Source organism: Bufo gargarizans, chromosome 1 (genome assembly GCF_014858855.1).
Source record: "Bufo gargarizans isolate SCDJY-AF-19 chromosome 1, ASM1485885v1, whole genome shotgun sequence".
In the NCBI taxonomy this organism is placed as follows: domain Eukaryota; kingdom Metazoa; phylum Chordata; class Amphibia; order Anura; family Bufonidae; genus Bufo; species Bufo gargarizans.
The window spans coordinates 498602453-498623570 of record NC_058080.1 but is presented as its reverse complement, the minus strand read 5'-3'; the positions used below and the strand labels follow the sequence as shown (position 1 = coordinate 498623570).

At 44.3% G+C, this 21118-nt stretch overlaps 1 protein-coding gene across 9 annotated transcripts in view; it reads left to right on the top strand.

The window, feature by feature from the left end:
• The first annotated feature begins 2057 nt into the window (after positions 1-2057).
• LOC122923850 (Fc receptor-like protein 5) overlaps positions 2058-21118 on the top strand; it is a 159601-nt gene continuing 140540 nt past the window's right edge. For 6 of the 9 annotated variants that reach the window (XR_006387337.1, XM_044274741.1, XM_044274751.1 and 3 more), the window contains exons 1-2: positions 2058-2406; positions 5074-5109. Coding sequence is in view for 6 of the 9 variants with exons in the window: in XM_044274741.1 (XP_044130676.1) it covers positions 2382-2406; positions 5074-5109 (61 nt within the window). In the remaining 3 variants the exon portion in view is untranslated. Of the gene's footprint in view, positions 2407-5073; positions 5110-11316; positions 11456-18313; positions 18352-21118 lie in introns of those variants that run through there. The other 3 variants (XM_044274700.1, XM_044274705.1, XM_044274713.1) reach the window with 3 other exon arrangements.

Genomic DNA, 21118 nt, shown 5'->3' with positions numbered 1-21118 from the left:
CTGATAAATGCCCCGCCATCTCTCTGGTAAAAAAAAATGCCCGCCATCTCTCTGGTAAAAAAAAATGCCCCGCCATCTCTCTGGTAAAAAAATGCCCCGCCATCTCTCTGGTAAAAAAATGCCCCGCCATCTCTCTGGTAAAAAAATGCCCCGCCATCTCTCTGGTAAAAAAATGCCCCGCCATCTCTCTGGTAAAAAAAATGCCCCGCCATCTCTCTGGTAAAAAAATGCCCGCCATCTCTCTGGTAAAAAAATGCCCGCCATCTCTCTGGTAAAAAAATGCCCGCCATCTCTCTGGTAGAAAAATGCCCGCCATCTCTCTGGTAGAAAAATGCCCGCCATCTCTCTGGTAAAAAAATGCCCCGCCATCTCTCTGGTAAAAAAAATGCCCCTCCATCTCTCTGGTAAAAATGCCCCGCCATCTCTCTGGTAAAAATGCCCCGCCATCTCTCTGGTAAAAAAATGCCCGCCATGTCTCTGGTAAAAAAATGCCCGCCATGTCTCTGGTAGAAAAATGCCCGCCATCTCTCTGGTAAAAAAATGCCCCGCCATCTCTCTGGTAAAAAAAATGCCCCGCCATCTCTCTGGTAAAAAAATGCCCCGCCATCTCTCTGGTAAAAAAAATGCCCCGCCATCTCTCTGGTAAAAAAATGCCCGCCATCTCTCTGGTAGAAAAATGCCCGCCATCTCTCTGGTAAAAAAATGCCCCGCCATCTCTCTGGTAAAAAAAATGCCCGCCATCTCTCTGGTAGAAAAAATGCCCCGCCATCTCTCTGGTAAAAAAATGCCCGCCATCTCTCTGGTAGAAAAAATGCCCCGCCATCTCTCTGGTAGAAAAATGCCCGCCATCTCTCTGGTAGAAAAATGCCCGCCATCTCTCTGGTAAAAAAATGCCCCGCCATCTCTCTGGTAAAAAAAATGCCCCTCCATCTCTCTGGTAAAAATGCCCCGCCATCTCTCTGGTAAAAAAATGCCCGCCATGTCTCTGGTAAAAAAATGCCCGCCATGTCTCTGGTAGAAAAATGCCCGCCATCTCTCTGGTAAAAAAATGCCCCGCCATCTCTCTGGTAAAAAAAATGCCCCGCCATCTCTCTGGTAAAAAAATGCCCGCCATCTCTCTGGTAGAAAAATGCCCGCCATCTCTCTGGTAAAAAAATGCCCCGCCATCTCTCTGGTAAAAAAAATGCCCCGCCATCTCTCTGGTAAAAAAAATGCCCCGCCATCTCTCTGGTAAAAAAATGCCCCGCCATCTCTCTGGTAAAAAAATGCCCCGCCATCTCTCTGGTAAAAAAATGCCCGCCATCTCTCTGTTATGTTCCAATAGAAGTCTATGGGGCTATACACTACCTCTGCATGCTTCTAATTGCATTATGGACTGTTCTAGAAGAGAATCCTTCTGAATTATGGTGCAATATAAAACCATATGGCGGCACAAAGAGTGTACTTGAGAATTTACAAAGCAAGAATTTACCATTCCCCCTTCTGCTTTCTCTATACAGATAAATTCCTCGCCATCTCTCCGTTAGGGCTCATCTACATGAATGTGTGTTGGCCGTTCCATGCATTGGGGACCGTAAATTGTGGTACCCTATGTGCGGGCAACATCTGTGCAGCTGCCGCAGACGGCTCCCAGACCCATTCACTTGAATGGATCCGTGATCAGTCCGTTCTAGTAGTGCAAGCACGACTTTTTTGCAATGCGTAGGCACGGCCAGAAACCCCACAGAAGCACTCTGAGGAGCTTCCGTGGGGTTTCGCTCAGTGCACCGCATCTCCCGGATTGCGGACCCATTGAAGTGAATGGGTCCGTGATGCGGGGCGCACAGACAGATGTAGCTGAGCTCTATATAAAGAGGTTCAGGGAAGAGAGGTGTAGCAGAGCTGATTCCCAAGCAGGGGGAGGGGCCTCAGACACTGCAGGATGCCAGACTGTGAGTCATAGTTTTCACATGAACGAGCACACAGGACTCAGCTCTCAGTGTGATGTCATAAGGAGGCGTGGCCGCCTTCACTCTAGCTGCCTAAGCCCGCCCAGCCTTATCTGCAGAAAGCAGGAAGTTACCAGCAGAGTGACTGCAGCTCAGGCTGATTTAGCAAAGTGGGAAAACCCCTTTAAGGACAAACTCTACTTGTCTTTTTTAAATGTACTTTTTGGCTTAAAAAAATGCATCAAAGAACCTGAACGTTGGCCATAGCCTAACACCCTTACCACAGCTATGTCAATTCCGTTTCCTGCCATTTAGTTTTAAACATTTACACTTCTTGATGAGAACAATTCAGAAACCATTTCTCACTATATAGTTGTCACCCATTCTACTTGCTGGACAGATTATGTGCACTTCTCTTATGCTTTATTCATTAATTCATATGGTTGAAAATCAATGATGACAAGGACAATAAGATTTGGTAAGTCATTTTCCATTTCTTTTTATTAATTTTAGGATATGCACCTAGCTTTTATCTTTGCTTTTCTTACATTTTATGTTGTTCATATATAGTATGTGTATACAGACAGTGGCCCTATCAGTAACGGAGCTCTTACTACCAATGTGTAGGTTCCTCTAAGAGAAGGGAATTTCATATGAGAGACTGCCATAGAAATGTAAGACTATGGCCCAACTGTGCAGGAGGCCACATGTGGCAAAGCCATGCCTACACACACTTGGCTGCATGTGGCCAGCAGCACCATTAGGCTGTAGCATAAAGCAAAGGTCTGTTCACCTATTTATTACCGCAATTTCTGTTTCTGTTCCATTAATCTAAATGCAGTTTGCAGAAATCCATGTGCAATTTGCATAGTCACATGTATGGAAAGAATTTTTGGGCACAACAATTTCTACAACAAGTTAGCAATGTGTGAACTTACCAGGAACTGAAAAAGTAGTTAGTGCTCAGAGTGCCATAATGGCACACCAGGGCGATGGCACAGGGGCTGGGTCCATGCCATCGCAGCAACTGTTAGTTAAATGGAGAGGGAGCTCCTTATTTCCCCAAGCTAGCACCCCATGAACATAATTGTGGGATCCCGGATACTTGTCATTGCAGTTTAGGGCCTTCATTCCCTCGTCCTGCCATGCTTGTCTGTCAGAATGATTACCGTATGCATTAGATTGCAAAGTTCAAGTCTTCTAAGTGAACTAAAAAACGTTTTTGAAAATAATTTTGAAAACATATAAAAATAAAAAACATCCTTTTCTTATTTCTGATATACAGCATTTAAAGAATAAAAAAATAAATTAATTGGTATCACAGCATCCACAACAGCCATATCTATTACAATATTCCATTATTTAACCTGCACAGAATTGTTGTTTTTTGGTCACCTCACCTTCTGAAAAAAAAAGTTGAATGAAAACTGATCAAAAAGTCCCATGTATCCAGGGGCGGACTGGCCATAGACCCTAGTGGGAAACTTCCTGATGGGCTGATGCCCAAGGGGCTGCCTGAGACCTCATGACCACCAGTAAGCTAAGTCAGTGTTTCCCAACCAGTGTGCCTCCAGCTGTTGCAAAACTACAACTCCCAGCATGCTTGGACAGCCTTTGGCTGTGCGGGCATGCTGGGAGTTGTAGTTTTGCAACAGCTGGAGGCACACTGGTTGGGAAACACTGAGCTAAGTAATGATCTGACACTCCCTTTCTGACTCCTGAATTCAACTGTATTGCCATCCTGAGACAGCTGGAGTAGGAGGACATGATATGGCAGCTGGACTGGAAACCACAGAGGGACAGGTTTTGGGGAGGTATTTTGTGCTGCTGAGGCAGCATTTTCTGATAAACTGTAGTATTTGGCTCTGCTTGGGTGGTATAATGTGCCACAGTATGGTATTGCTGGCCCCACCTTCTTGTGCTGGCCCTGCCTTCTGTAATTTGACCCATCTGCAAAATGGGGCCTCTTTTAGTTTTCTTCCAGGGCCACTTTAAGTTCTCAGTCCACCCTTGCATATATCCCAAAAGAGTAACAATAAAACTAAAGCTCACCCCACAAAAAATTAGCTCCCACCACACTATGGCAGAAAAAAAAAAAAAAAAAAAGTTATGAGTGTTAGAATATGGTGACACAAGGCAATTTTTGTATTTTTTTTAATTTGTAAAACAGAACAAAACCCATATCTCCATAATTGTACTAATCAGCAGGAAAAAAGTAACAGTAGCATATTATTATTACCGTGTATTGATTACCTTAACAACAATACCATAAAAAACATTGAGGGAATTGTGTCCTTTTTCCACATTGTTGGCCCCAAAAATATATTAAAAATGATAGAATTCAAAAATGGTACCATTAAAATTCATCCAGCATACTGTATTTATTTTACTTTTATTACTCATTCTGATTGCCTGATTGGAGTCGGGAAGGAATTTTTTTATTCCCCTAAAGTGGGGAAAATTGGCTTCTACCTCACAGGGGTTTTCTTGCCTTCCTCTGGATCAACTTGCAGGATGACAGGCCGAACTGGATGGACAAATGTCTTTTTTCGGCCTTATGTACTATGTTAGGCCTCATGCACACGGCCGTTGTTTGGGTCCGCATCCGAACCGCCGTTTTGGCGGCTCGGATGCGGACCCATTCATTTCAATGGAGCCGCAAAAGGTGTGGACAGCACTCCGTGTGCTGTCCGCATCCGTGGCTCCGTTCCGATTTGCGGATAAGAATAGGCATTTATATTGCCGCCACCCGTTCCGTTCCGCAAATTGTGGAAGGCAACACGGGCGCCTTCCGTTTTTTGCGGACCGCAAAAAAACGGCACGGTCATGTGCATGAGGCCTTACTCTGATCTTCTATTCTGTGCTGTTGTCACATGACCATGTCCATAAAGCTCTTATTTCCTGTGATGTCCATAGGTGTGTAAAAGCAGCAACAGAGGCAGTGATAGGGGAGTGCCTATGTAACTAGTGGGATGGGAGGAGCTATAAACTAGTTTGGTATTGTAAGGGGTGGTGCTGGAGCTGTAGCAGAGAAAGGAGAAGTGCATCATGGGTTTGGTTGGATGCAGCAACAAGAAGTTCTACTATATTACTTCTGCCAACAGTTATGCTTTTCTCTAATGCGTGCTTCTTATTTCTCTTCTAGGGCTGTTCCTTTTTGTACAAATTGCCTTAATATCAGGTACAAGAGTTTCTAGATCTCACTTAACCATTCAGTCATTTGTATCTAAAGCTAAATTCACACGGTGTTCAGTATATACAGATGTATACTAGTGCAACTGCACTATGAAATAACATGAGACAGAATTTTTTTACACAGTTGTATTGAAATGTGTTAACTGGATAATTGTATGCCAAAGGGAGACCCTGTAGTCATATGTTTGTCCATTATAGTCTATTGACAAGTTGGCATATATGTTGGGAGGTTAACACAAATTCAGCCTAATATGAAATATTAGTGATTTATGAAAATATACTGCATTTGGCATATACAGTACAGACCAAAAGTTTGGACACACCTTCTCATTCAAAGAGTTTTCTTTATTTTCATGACTATGAAAATTGTAGATTCACACTGAAGGCATCAAAACTATGTGGAATTATATACATAACAAAAAAGTGTGAAACAACTGAAAATATGTCATATTCTAAGTTCTTCAAAGTAGCCACCTTTTGCTTTGATTACTGCTTTGCACACTCTTGGCATTCTCTTGATGAGCTTCAAGAGGTAGTCACCTGAAATGGTCTTCCAACAGTCTTGAAGGAGTTCCCAGAGATGCTTAGCACTTGTTGGCCCTTTTGCCTTCACTCTGCGGTCCAGCTCACCCCAAACCATCTCGATTGGGTTCAGGTCCGGTGACTGTGGAGGCCAGGTCATCTGGTGGAGCACCCCATCACTCTCCTTCATGGTCATCCCACGCAGTCTCCACCATTGTCCTGTGAGCTGAGCATAGGGAGAAACGTGGCGAGCGATTATGTGCTAGGGACAGTGTTGCTAAAAATTATTAATAGAAGAATATTGGAGAGGGAGAGTGCAAGGAGACTGCAGAGAAACTGTAGGGAGAATGCAGGGAGACTGCAGGGAGACTTATTCCCCATTAGTTTTATTTATTTATTCCTACATTTGCTTATTCCTATATCAGCCGTAAACTAAGATATGTAATTCAATACCAATAAGATGGAAGCTTTTATTATTCTGGTGCCAGCGTGCCAACCAATACCATCCAGTCTGCACCCCTTAGTGGGGCCAGGTCTTAATGATGACCAGCCTCATCTTTTGCTGGCTTTACTTCTTCTAAACCATCTTTCAAAATCTCCATGTCCTAGAAAAGTCAGCAAGATTATGTGGAAAAGGAGGAAAAGCAGATGGCAGAAGAAGGGCTTCCACCTGTAGGGCAGGAGAGCACTGGGGTTGGAGAAGTAGACACAGCCCTTGCTTAAAGGTGCATTAAAGGTGCCGCGTGGCCATTAACAATGAAGAATGATTATATGCATTGATGCCGAATACTGCAGGTGCTCGAGTACAATTTAATACTAGTCTTAGGATTATGAAACCAATAGATGGCACTGTTCATCTTGTTGGGGGGCTAGTAAGTGGGGCACACTGCTCAACAGAATCCACACACCGTGTAGCACTCAGCCTATAATAGCCTGCGCTAACACTGAGGTGCATATCGGATTGCTGCTATCATTCACACATCTAGAACTTTATCTGCGGTAATATAAGCTTGCTAGGGTGTATCTTAGGACTATTGCCCTGCTTTAATGACTCATGAACAGCGCCATCTATTGGTTTCATAGTCTTATGACAAGACTATTACTCTTGTCATAAGACTATAAAACCAATAGATGGCGCTGTTCATGAGTAGTGTAGATCACAAATTTTTCATGCAAATGCTTTTTCAGCTGAAAAACAAGGCAGATTCTGCTCATTTGCATGTCTTTCCCATATTCCCATGTTTATGCAAATTAGTTTTTACATGACAAAACTGTATAGAAAGGTTATTGAATATTATGTTAGGACAATCAGAAAACTTTTTGTCACCCTAATGATATTGATCTAGGTGTGCAGGTCCACCCAAGCCATCCAACAGATCTGAAGTAACTTTGAGGCTTACTGGCTGCCATTGAGGTATGCTGACTAAGCCTGTTATCTGTCTCATGGATAGATTGATGGCTTGCACATATCTGGCTTTTGGCATATAGCCTTTGTGTGGTTATCTATTGTATGTGGTAGATAATAGGAGTCCAAGACACATCCAGCTATCCTCTTAATGCTGTTTCCAAACCATTTTGATGGGTTTTCCATAAATTTCTAACCTTTTTTTGTGAACCAGACAACCTCTTCTTTTCCGAGCAGGGGGTGCTTGGGGTTCTCCCATTGACATTTATTGTGCTCGAGTGCTCGGTAGAGCACACGAGCATACCGATGTGTTCGGCCAGAGCACACAAGTACTTTGGTGCTCGATCAACACTAAAAGTTATGACTTTGAAAAGGCTGGGAGTAAAAAATATCAATGAAAAAATGGAAAATTGCCCAGCCATTGAGGGGTTGAGGCTAAAGTTTGTCCAGCCAATTACATATTTAAAAAAAACTTAGATTGCTCAAGTGACACAGCAGTCAGTGATTGGATGCAACAGTAACCTGCTCAGGCCAATGAGTGGCTGGAATCCACACCTACATAAAACACTGGTGTCCCCCAACCCTTTTAATATCTACTGTATTTTTTACCACTGGTGTGGATTGTGATTCGAATATATACAACGTTTCCATATCAACAATGCACCTGACAGAAATCAGGAGACATGTAGCCATCAAAGTCTCTCAGTAGTGCAGCCTTGTTCTTTGGGACTTTTAGTATAGTACTAACTCAAACTTAGCAGACGCTATAGGTCATCTTTCATTTACTAAGTCTACAGTTGCTTCACTGCTGTGGGCGATAGTCTGGTGGTCAACCACAATGTTCTTAAATATGTCACTGTGATGTTTCCGTACACAAGTGTGATTATTATTTGAGGTTGTAAAGTAATGAAGAAACTAAGGGGAATTTATCATTTGCAGTTGTTTTGTGTCCTTTACGTCTTTGCTTTGTGTGTAGTGTTGCTCGAGCAACAAAGTGCTCGGGTGCTCGAGTAGAACAACTCGGGATGCTCGGGTGCTCGAGCACAATAGAAGTCAATGGGAGAACCCGAGCATTAAACCAGACACCCCTGCTCTGAAGAGGGGAGGGTGGTTCACATAAAAAAGTCAGAAATTGATGGAATCACCACTGAAATAATTCTGGAACAGCATGGGGAGGATGTCTGGATGCATCTTGGACTCCCAGGTCGCTGCTGGGAACGATGATGTCCGAGTAGTACACCAATTTTACAGACTAACAATAATACGCACAAAACCGAAGATAAAAACAATTTTAGAGGAAAAATTGTTAAGAAACATTTTTTCCTGTATATTTACTTGTATGCAAAGTGCAAGTGCTGCCAAAAATTACAAGGAAGAGGCACTCCGATACACCCTTTGTTACACATAAAGGAGGGCATCATACACACCCTTGAAAAATTATGATTGATGGCCTGCTGGTGACCCTCAAAAACATTTGGAGCAAGGGCCTGCTGGTGACCCTCTAAAACAGGGATCTCAAACTGCGGCCCTCCAGCTGTTGCAAAACTACAACTCCCAGCATGCCCGGACAGCCTACAGGTATCAGCCTACAGCAGGGCATTGTGGGAGTTGTAGATTTGCAACAACTGGAGGGGCGCAGTTTGAGATGCCTGCTCTAAAACATTAGGGGCGAAGGGCCTGCTGCTGATCTGACCATCTAAAACATTATGGGCGAGTGCCTGCTGCTGAGCTGACCATCGAAAAAATTATGGTTGAGGGTCTGCTGCTGAGCTGACTCTCTAAAACATTAGGGGCAAGTGCCTGCTGCTGATCTGACCATGGAAAAAATTATGGTTGACAGGCTGCTTCTGAGCTGACCCTCCTAAACATTAGGAGCGAGGGCAGCCTAATAAGGATGTTGATATGATGGAGGAGGAGGACGAGAAAAGGAAGATTGAACCATATACCCTTTTTTGTGATGGAAGGGGTACATGGGAATACAGTGTATTCAATACACCATAAAAGCAACATTTAAAGTGCTTTTATGTTCAGCTGCTTTACTCTGGTGGAGTAGAGAAGTTAGAAGCAATCCAGGCCTTGTTCATTTTGATAAGTTTCAACTGGTCAGCATTTTCAGTTGACAATCGGATGCGCTTATCAGTTATTATGCCCCCAGCACCCCTTAATACCCGCTCTCACAAAACACTAGCGGCAGGGCAGGCCAGCACCTCCAAGGTGTAGAGCGCTAGTTCGAGCCACATGTCCAGCTTGGACACCCAATAGTTGTAAGGCACAGAGGGATCATTGAGGACGCAGACAGTCTGCTACGTACTGTTTCATGTGATGTAAATAAACACAGCACGTGGAATTACTGCACAGGAGCCATGTTGGTAACATAACATAAAGACAGGAGTAGCTGCCACAAACGGAAAACAGGAAACAGGAAGTGGTGCACCAACATAACATCCATAACATCTTCCCCTTTTTTAGTGTTAATAAATGAACATTGTAAGTTTTGAAGAGAGATAAGAATAATGCATTTGATACTCTATAGGTTAAGTCTCATAGGTGGTTTTGAACATCTGCCACTATGGGTGACGACTGGTCCTTGTAGTCTATTAGCCCTCTCGGTAGTTACTGGGCTCTTATCACCTTCTACTGGCATGTCTTGCGCGTGGCTGCTGGTAGATATACTAGTTTGCTCAGGATTGCCAGTACCATTGGTCTGTGGGCCCACTTCTGTGCATTCCTCACAGTCAATGGGCACACGTGTTCCTGCTATACCAAGTGAGACTGGCTTATCAATGAGATATTGCGATGTAGGTTTTTCTGCCACTCGTAAATCCACATGATTGCGACGAAAGAGAGTTCCGTCAACGTCCACTAGATACGAGCGTGGTGCAACTTTTTTCAAACAAGTATCCATTCTCCAACAACCTGTTCAATCCCCAGGTAAGGGTTTCATACGGATTTGTTCTCCAGTAATCAACTCTGGCAGATCCCTGGCCGATGTATCAAATTGAGCCTTTGACATTTGTCTCTTAAACTTTAACTTTTTTGTAACACCTTGTACCACACAAGGTTCCAGAAGCTTATTCGCTGCCGGTAAGGAAGTCTTCAGCCTCCTTGACATCAGTCTTTGTGCCAGACTACTATCCATGCCTTTGGTTGGAGTGTTTCTCCAATGCAAAATGGCCTTCAACGAGTCTTTACGATCACTGTGTGCTCCCTTGCATAAGTTCTTAACAATCTTTACAGCTGCTTCAGCTTTGCCATTCACCTGTGGATGACGTGGTGAGGAAGTAACGTGCTCAAACTCCCATTCCATTGAAAATCTTCTAAATTGCAAGCTTGAAAACTGAGGGCCATTATCAGAGATCACTTTATCTGGTTGGCCATAATGGGCAAACTGAGCCTTGCACCGCTTAATTGTGGTTTCAGTGGACAAATCAGGAAGAAGGTCGATTTCCCAAAAGTCTAAATAGTGGTAAACTAATATCAGGTATTCTTTGCCTGCGTAGTTGAATAAGTCCATACTAATGATTTGCCATGGACGTGTCGGTATCTCATGCGACATCATAGTTTCCTTTTGCTGTAAGTGGGCATATTCATTGCAGATATGACAATTACTGACAAAATCTTTGATTTTACCTTGCATGATAGGCCAGTAAAGAGTATCACAAGCTTGTCTGTAGCATGCTTCACCTCCAATGTGGCTAGAGTGTATTCGTGATAACATCTCTGCTCTCAGCGATTTAGGCACTATGACCCTTGGGCCTTTGTACAAGATACCATTTTGTGCACTGATCTCATCTCTGAAAGACCAATATTCCTGTAGAGTTGCAGGAATTGCAACTTTATCATCTGGCCATCCACTCAAGACAACAGATTTCAGAGCTTGTAACGTTGCGTCACCACAGTGTGTTGTATGAGTTGCTGCAGACACTGAGCAGTGACATTAAGATAGTTGGCTTGATTGATGTCGGCAAAGAAAATTTGTTCCTGTTGCAGCTGACAAATTGATTGACGCTCGTGCTCACCTCCAGGTGCCACATTATCCAACGTAGCTCTGCTCAAACCATCGCTGATATACATTTCACTTCCTGGCTTATAGACAACATTGGGGTTGTAATGCTGCAAAGTAAGCATCATGCTCTGCAAACGCTTGGGAGCACACAAAAGGGGCTTCATGAATATGGCTATCAGAGGTTTGTGGTCATTCTCAGCTGTAATTGAGTCCCGCCCAGAATCGAGCACTTGCTGAATTGTGTGTAGCTTCCTTACTTTCATGTCACGGGAGAGACACACCCTTGCAAAGTGATTTGGCTTACCGCATGCAGTACTGAATTTCCCATATGCAGGGCACTTTTCTTTCACACGTAAATCAAACTGCCGCAATACTTACATGATGCAGGCTTCTGCTCAGGTGAGTTGTGTGAGCGACTCTTGTGTTGAAACTTGTGCTGCTGTGAAGAGGCTACATTGATATTGTCAGCTTTCATATGCTTGTCAGTAAGTTCTGCGGTGTGACATATCTCAAGTGCTGTTTGCAAATCTAAATCGCGTTTCCTCAACAAGTGGCGGCGTGTGTTTTCATTCATGATACCCAGAACCAGTTTATCACGAATAAGTTTATCTCTCAAGGAGCCATACTCACAGCTTGCAGATTTTTCTCCAAGCCGTGTGACAAACTTGTCTATCGATTCACCGTCTTCTTGCTTGCAGCAGCCAAATATATATCTTTCATATATGACATTTTTAGAAGGTCTGAAGAAAGTTTCTCATGCATCCAGGATGGCTTTGGTGTAATTCTTTTGCTCCTCTGTAAGGTTTAGATTATGCTTGTAAACATGGAGGCATTCACTGCCCATCACCCTCCTCAGAGTGGCTGCCTGCACTGCTGCAGGCTTCTCCTTTAACCCTGTGGCGAGGCAGTAGTCATCAAACTGAAGCCCATTAACTACCGAGAGGGCTAATAGACTGCAAGGACCAGTTATCACAAACGTTGCCGCTTACCCTCATCGGCTCAGGCAGCGGAATGCTGTTAGCCGCCATGATGCTGCTATTGCTTGCGTCAAATGCTCAAATCCACGGACAGGAGACACAATCACGCTGCAAGGCTGGCAGGCTCTCAGCGGCAAATGTACAGAAGCAGCGCAGATCCAGATACTTCTGACACCATGTTTCATGTGATGTAAATAAACACAGCACGCGGGATTACTGCACAGGAGCCATGTTGGTAACATAACATAAAGACAGGCGCAACTGCCACAAACAGAAAACAGGAAACAGGAAGTGGTGCACCAACATAACATCCATAACACGTACTCCTTCACCATCTTCCAAAATGTTTCCCTCCTTGAGACATTAGGCCACGCTTCAGGGTGAGGGTGCTGGCGGGATGTCATGAAACTGTTGCAGGCCTTGGAGAGTGTTGCCCTGCCTCTGAGTGTTCCCCTCGTTTTCCCCCGGTTGCCCAAGGAAATACGTACTCTGCAGCCAGCGTTGTCAGCTAGAAATTTTTGGAGCAATTTTTACAAATGGACCTTCTGGTGTTGCACCATTTTGCTAGTCCTCTCCACCACAGGAATGACAGATGAGAAGTTCTCTTTGTAGCAGGGGTCGAGAAGGGTGAACAACCAGTAATCGGTGTTCGCCAAAATGCGTATAACGCGAGTGTCACGGGAAAGGCAGCATAACATAAAGTCAGCCATGTGTGCCAGAGTCCCAACAGACAAGACTTCACTGTCCTCATCAGGAGGATGACTCTTAATCTTTTTATCCTCTTCCTCCTCTTCGGCCCATCTACGCTTTACAGATGGAATAAACCTGCTATGGGTATTTGCGCTTTCAAAGGCCTGGGGTATGGATATCTGTACACTGCGCTGGGACACAGAAGTGGATGGGCTAGCTGATGGTGCTTGCGAAAGTCCAGGTGCAGGGCAGGAGGCATCCGGGCCTGCGTCTTGGACAGGGGATTGGCCAGCACGTAACACATGGGAAGAGGAGGCAGTGGTGTGACCCGCAGACACTGATTGTGGACCCAGGCGTTCGGCCCACCTATTAGGGTGCTTTGATGCCATGTGGCGGATCATGCTGGTGGTGGTGGGTTTGCTAGTGTTCATGCCCCTGCTCATTTTGGTACGGCACAGGTTGCAAATGACAATTCTTTTATCGTCCAAACTCTCATCATAAAAGCGCCAGACTGTGGAACACCTACCCATTGGTATGGCAGATTTCCGCAAGGGGGTGCTCCGGGGAACAGTTGTGGGCCTGTTAGGTGTGGCCCGCCTTCTCCCTTTTGCAACCCCACAGCATGTTGTGGTGCTGTGGATCCCTCCGCCTCTGTACTGCTGTCCTCGCTCAGAGTGCCACCTTCCCAGGTTGGGTCAGTGATTTCATCGTCCACCACCTCCTCTTCCACTTCCTCACTCTGGTCATCCTCCTGACTTGTTGACAACTGTGTCTCATCCTCATCATCAACCTCTTGAGACACTAATTGCGGTTGACTTATTGGCAACTGTGTCTTATCATCATCATCCACCTCGTGAAACACTAATTGCCGTTCCCACCGCCATCTTCTTCTGACTGTGGATGCTCAAGAGTTTGGGAATCAGGGCACAAGATCTCCTCATGTCCCTCTTCAAGCAAGCTTGTCGAGAGGCCCAAATTAAGGAATGGCACTTTAAAGAGCTCCTCGGAATATCCGAGTGTGGGATCACTTATTTGCAAAGTCTCTCCATGGTGAGAGGAAGGAGGATCAAGGCGAGGATTCTTTTGACCAGACTCTTCGCTACTGAGACTGGACCTTGGGGAAGAAAGGGTGGTGCTTAACCGACTGGAAGCATTATCTGCTGCAATCCAACCAACCACCTGCTCTCACTGGTCTGACTTCGAAAGTAGTGTCCTGCGCCGCCCTGCAAACTGGGACATGAAGCTAGGTATCGTGGATGAGTGTGTTTCTTGTGCTCTGCCAGCAGGCACAGTTTCACCATGCCCAGGGCCACGGCCTCTGCGTGCTCCATCAGCAGCACGACCACTTCCCCGTCCCTTAATGCTCACCTTCATCATATTAAATGGTATATCTGCTTGCAGTATGTCACACATACAGTAGCGCAGTTTTTTAGGTGTATGAACAAATAAATTACAGTCAATGTCACAGATATTTGGGATGCGGAAACGTTATACAGGAGAGGTACCACAGGTAATGGCGCTGCTGTCACCAGCAGTTAAGAAAAAAATACAGTCAATGTCACTGATATTTGGGATGCGGAAACATAATACAGGAGAGGTACCACAGGTTATGGCTCTGCTGTCAACGGTGGCTAACAAAAAAAAAATTACAGTCAATGTCACTGATATTGTCACTATCAGTGTGGGGGAAAAACTCCACACTAAATACAAAAGGGAAGGGGAGCAGTAACTGGGCCTGGAAACTAGGGAAGAAACAGGTCACCTCCTAAACAACCCTAATCCGGGCCCTAACTACCTATCAATATGAATAGACCTTGAAGGTAGGAATATTCATATGCTGTATACCTAGGCCCTTATATCCCTATAAGGCCCTGGAATGAGGTTAGGACCAGAGACCACCCATTCTTCCCCAGATAGACGAATGGAAGTTTCTGTCTCAGGCCCAGATACAAACAACAAGGAATATAACAAACACAAAACAATAAGAACAGACAATACTTATCTGAAAGTAGAAAACTGGCAACTCCAGAAGCACCACAGAGTACAACCGACCAGCTAATTAGAAGGCCGGAATAAAATCTTTAAGCCGCACCTCCAAGAGTGAGAAGCTGCTACTTACACTGGATGTCACAGATATTTTTAGGCTGCGCAAATGTTATACAGGAGATTTAGCGCAGATAATGACGCTGTCCGCAGCATCTACAGAAAAAGTACACTAGATGTCACAGATATTTTTAGTATGCGCACACGTTAAACAGGAGATGTAGCTCAGATAATGTCGCTGTCCGCAGCATCTACGGAAAAAGTACACTGGATGTCACAGATATTTTTAGCATGCACACACATTATACAGGAGATGTAGAGCAGGTAATGTCGCTGTCCGCAGCGTCTACGGAAAATGTACACTTGACGTCACTGATATTTTTAGGCTGCGCAAACGTTATACAGGAGATGTAGCGCAGATAATGTCGCTGTCCGCAGCATCTACAGAAAAAGTACACTGGATGTCACAGATATTTTTTTAGTATGCGCACACATAAAACAGGAGATGTATCGCAGATAATGTCGCTGTCCACAGTGTCTATGGAAAAAGTACACTGGATGTCACAGATATTTTTAGGATGCGCAAACGTTATACAGGAGATGTAGCGCAGGTAATGTAACTGTCCGCAGCTGACACCATCTACGGAAAAATTACACTGGATGTCACAGATATTTTTAGGATGTGCAAACATTATATAGTAGATGTAGTGCAGATAATGTCACTGTCCGCAGTGTCTATGGAAAAAGCACACTGATGTTGTGCAGCGGCCAAATAATTGCAAGCTATTTAGCGCAGATTGCGCTAAAAATAAATATTGCTGCCAGATACAACAATAGTCCTTAAAAGGACTTTTTGGTCTCTATAATTGCACGGAGCCAGTTCCGTAGAGGGTACACCCCGGGTGGGTTTGGTTGGTACAAGTCGCCGGGTCTGGGATAGAGATTTACGGGGTTTGACTCCCCCCCCCCCCCTCCCAAAAGAACCCCTTGTACCAGTCTTAGTAGCCTCATAGTGTTCTACCAAGTCCACCATTTCTAGGGCATTGCCAGGAGACACCTGGCCTATCCAGTGCTGGAGAGGGGGTGGCAGAGCCCTCCAGAACATATCAGCCAATAGTCTATCCGTGGGACTCAGCACATCAGGCTGTAGCCACTTTTGCATGAGGTGGAGTAAGTCATAATACTAGGATGGGTCCTCGCAGGCTCAGTTGGCTTAAACCCCCACTGATGTACCCGCTGGGCCCGTACCAACACATTCACCCCCAGTCTTGCCAAAATCTCACCCTTCACTTTTTGGTAGTCGGCCGCTTGATCGTCCGGCAAGTTGAAATACACCCGCTGGAAATCGGATGCCAGGAATGGAGCGACGACCTCAGCCCGCTGGTCACGGGGGAACCTTTTCCCTGATGGCCACTTTCTCATACATCGCCAGGTAGGTATCAATATCGTCTGCGGAGGTCATCTTAGGAATCGCAGCACGGACTGCTTTCCGGGCATCGTGGACGCTCGGGGTTGCTCCTGCTGTCTTCAAAGCCATCATGTGTTGTAGCAGCAACTGGTAAGTCTCCTGCTGCTGCTTAATAGCCTCGCATTGCTGCAGGTTTGTCTTTCGCTGTTGCAGATTAGCCTCCATCAGGGCCTTCACAACAGCCTCCATTGTGTTGTGGGGCACTGGTTGTAATACAGCTGGTTTAATGTACGACATACAACCATGTCTGAAAAATGCAGAAACCAAAAATATCGGCGTTCACGCCAGCCTCACTGCTCGTGACTCCACCAATTTTGGGGTTTCACTCTGGTAGATAGGGTAAGAGGGTGCAGTACAGAGGCAAAATGCAAGTTCTTAACTCAAAATGTCAGTGTTTATTCACACTTGAGCAAATTGCACAAAGCAACACGTAACTTTGCAGTCTTGGTGTTAATTCACACACAATGGAAAGTTCATATAACACAAGTCACATTGCTGGCAGTTCTGCTTCCAGTAGTCCACAGCAGGCTTTAGGGGGCCCGTTTCCCCAGCGTGTGGCTCTCAGCCCACCAGCACGGCACATATCTCAGATCCCAAAAACAGAGACATCTCTGCTGAACCCAGCTGCCTATTTAAGGACAACCAGGTGTTGCCAAAACCCGGACCGGCACTTAAACTCCGATCCGGTATTTGACCTCACCTGGCTGGGAAAAAAAAAACTGCCTTGCCAGAAACAAACCCTCACTGTGTCACATCACCTACCAGCCAGCAAGAATTCTGTCTCTCACAGACCTGTTAGTTTTTCTCTAAGAAGCCCTCCTACTCTGCACTAATTTCCTGTTTGAACTCGTTACCGCTATAAAAGACACCTGTTTACACACTCAATCAATCACACCCCAACCTTTCCACCATGGCCAAGACCAAGTAACTGCCTAAGGACACCAGGGACAAAATTGTAGACCTGCACAAGGCTGTGATGGGCTACAGGACAATAGGCAAGCAGCTTGGTGAGAAGGCAACAACTGTTGGCACAATTATTAGAAAATGGAAGAAACAGATGTCAATGTCAATCTTCCTCGGTCTGGGGCTCCATGCAAGATCTCGTCTTGTGGGGTAAGGATGATTCTGAGAAAGGTCAGGAATCGGCCCAGAACTACACGGGACGACCTGATCAATTACCTGTAGAGAGCTGGGACCACAGTCTCAAAGATTACCATTATTAACACACTATGTCATCATTGATTAAAATCCTGCAGTGCACTCAAGGTCCCCCTGCTTATGGCAGCACATGTCCAGGCACGTTTAAAGTTCACCAATGTCTAAATGGATGATCCCGAGGAGACATGGGAGATGATCCAGAGGATACATGGGAGAAGGTCATGTGATCAGATGAGACCAAATAGAACTTTTTGGTATCAACTCCACTTGCCGTGTTTGGAGAAAGAAGGATGAATACAACCCCAAGAACACCATCCCAACTGTGAAGAATGAGGGTGGAAACATCATACTTTGGGGGGTGCTTTTCTGCAAAGAAGACAGGACGACTGCACCGTATTAAAGGGAGGATGGATGGGGCCATGTATAGCGAGATTTTGGCCAACAACTTCCTTCCCTCAGTAAGAGCATTGAAGATGGGTCGTGGCTGGGTCTTCCAGCATGACAATGACCCGAAACACACAGCCAGGGTATCTAAGGAATGGCTCCGTAAGAAGCATTTCAAGGTCCTGGAGTGGCCAAGCTGGGCTCCAGACCTGAACCCAATCAAAAATCTTTGGAGGAAGCTGAAACTTAATGTAGCCCAGTGACAGCCCCGAAACCTTAAAGATCTGGAGAAGATCTTCATGGAGGAGTGGGTCAAAATCCCTGCTGCAGTGTGTGCAAACTTGGTCAAGAACTACAGGAAATGTCTGACCTCTGTAATTGCAAATAATGGTTTCTGGACCAAATATTAAATTCTGTTTTCTATTGTATCAAATACTTATTTCATGCAATAAAATGCAAATTAATTATTTAGAAATCATACAATGTGATTTTCTTTTCTTTTTTTTTTTAGATTCTGTCTCTCACAGTTGAAGTTTACCTATGATAAAAATTACAGACCTCTCCATTCTTTATAGGTGGGAAAACTACCAAAATCGCCAGTGTATCAAATAGTTATTTTCCCCACTGTTTATTTGCCATGATTGCAATGTGGTTTACACCTATATGTGCAAAAGTACACCAGGGGATTGCCTGGTGTAAAGTTAAGACTTTTGTGTGATTAATGCAAAAGTCTCACATAGTAAATGCGCCATACTCGATAACCCCCTAGACATGGCCTCACCAAATGTCGCAAAAAGTGACCAAATGTCAGAAAAAACGCTGCTATTGACTTTCAACATCTTTTAGCAACAAAACTGAAACATCTGATTTGATAAATGTCCCCCTAAATTCATTTTTAAATGAGAGTAAGAGCCCATTCACACTACCGTACTTCTGTGGGCTTCCAATCCATTGCTTCACTCAGCAAAAGAAAGGGCATGTCCTATCTTTTGCTGTATCTTGCGGATTACGGACCCAATTCAAGTCAATGGGTCCACGATGCAGAGTTCACACCGACGTTGCCCGTGTTTTGCGCAGCCCATTGTTAGCAGTCCGCAACACAGTCCGCAATAGGCCGTTATTTCAAACCATATACATGTCCACCATCATACACTGGAAATATTTTAAGAATTCATCGAAATTGTAATATTTACCACATACAATGATAGGTAATGTGAGAGAAATTGATCAGTCGTGTATTAAAACTCATCCTCATGCTGGTTATGGAGAAATTGCCATGTGGTTCCTCTACATTAATGGTGTTTGGGGCTAATCTTCCCTAGCATCATATTGGACAGAGTTAAATAATAGACACTGGAGAACCACTGTACATTCACAATAAGATACATGATTAAGGAAAGGAGTGTACTTTTCAGCTTGAGGACCTGCCTAACTGGAACATGGGACCCAAAAGTTCCATGCACACAACAACATATTATCTAACCTAACAGTAGATGGCAGCACCAGCTCTGCATCTCTCTACACCTCAGGTGCCACACCTATGGAAGAACAAAACAAGGTTAATCATAGCATAATTAGAGGCTGTCCAGGTTTGAAATAAACTTTGGCCAAGATGTAAGCTTAGAAAGACTGTCCAGACTTGCACCAGATTTACAGTGGGATGCGAAAGTTTGGGCAACCTAGTTAATCGTCATGATTTTCCTGTATAAATCGTTGGTTGCTATGATAAAAAAATTCAGTTAAATATATCATATAGGAGACACACACAGTGATATTTGAGAAGTGAAATGAAGTTTATTGGATTTACAGAAAGTGTGATATAATTGTTTAAACAAAATTAGGCAGGTGCATAAATTTGGGCACTGTTGTCCTTTTTTTGATTCCAAAACCTTTAGAACTAATTATTGGAACTCAAATTGGCTTGGTGAGCTCAGTGACCCCTGACCTACATACACAGGTGAATCCAATTATGAGAAAGAGTATTTAAGGGGGTCAATTGTAAGTTTCCCTCCTCCTTTAATTTTCTCTGAAGAGTAGCAACATGGGGGTCTCACAACAACTCTCAAATGACCTGAAGACAAAGATTGTTCACCATCATGGTTTAGGGGAAGGATACAGAAAGCTGTCTCAGAGATTTCAGCTGTCTGTTTCCACAGTTAGGAACATATTGAGGAAATGGAAGACCACAGGCTCAATTCAAGTTAAGGCTCGAAGTGGCAGACCAAGAAAAATCTCGGCTAGACAGAAGCGACGAATGGTGAGAACAGTCAGAGTCAACCCATAGACCAGCACCAAAGACCTACAACATCATCTTGCTTCAGATGGAGTCACTGTGCATCGTTCAACCATTCAGCGCACTTTACACAAGGAGATGCTGTATGCGAGAGTAATGCAGAGGAAGCCTTTTCTCCACCCAAAGCACAAAAAGTGCCGCTTGAGGTGGGCTAAAGAACATTTGGACAAGCCAGCTTCATTTTGGAATAAGGTACTGTGGGCTGATGAAACTAGAATTGAGTTATTTGGCCATAACAAGGAACGTTATGCATGGAGGAAAAAGAACACAGCATTCCAAGAAAAACACCTGCTACCTACAGTAAAATATGGCCGTGGTTCCATCATGCTGTGGGGCTGTGTGGCCAGTGCAGGGACTGGGAATCTTGTCAAAGTTGAGGGACGCATGGATTCCACTCAGTATCAGCAGAACCTGGAGACCAATGTCCAGGAATCAGTGACAAAGCTGAAGCTGCGCCGGGCCTGGATCTTTCAACAAGACAATGACCCTAAACACTGCTAAAAATCCACTAAGGCATTCTATGCAGAGGAACAAGTACAACATTCTGGAATCAATATAATTGACAATCTGTGGTGTGACTTAAAGAGAGCTGTCCGTGCTCGGAAGCCATCAAACCTGAATGAACTAAAGATGTTTTGTAAAGAGGAATGGTCCAAAATACCTTCAACCAGAATCCAGACTCTCATTGGAACCTACAGGAAGCGTTTAGAGGCTGTAATTTCTGCAAAAGGAGGATCTACTAAATATTGATTTCATTTCTTTTTTGTGGTGCCCAAATTTATGCACCTGCCTAATTTTGTTTAAACAATTATAGCACACTTTCTGTAAATCCAATAAACTTAATTTCACTTCTCAAATGTCACTATGTGTGTCTCCTATATGATATATTTAACTGACATTTTTTATCGTAAAAACCAACGATTTATACAGGAAAATCATGACGATTAACAAGGTTGCCCAAACTTTTGCATCCCACTGTATCATCAGGGATCAGGCTGGATTTTAAATCTGGTGCAGGGATAGACACTTTTCTCTGACTTTTCTCAGCT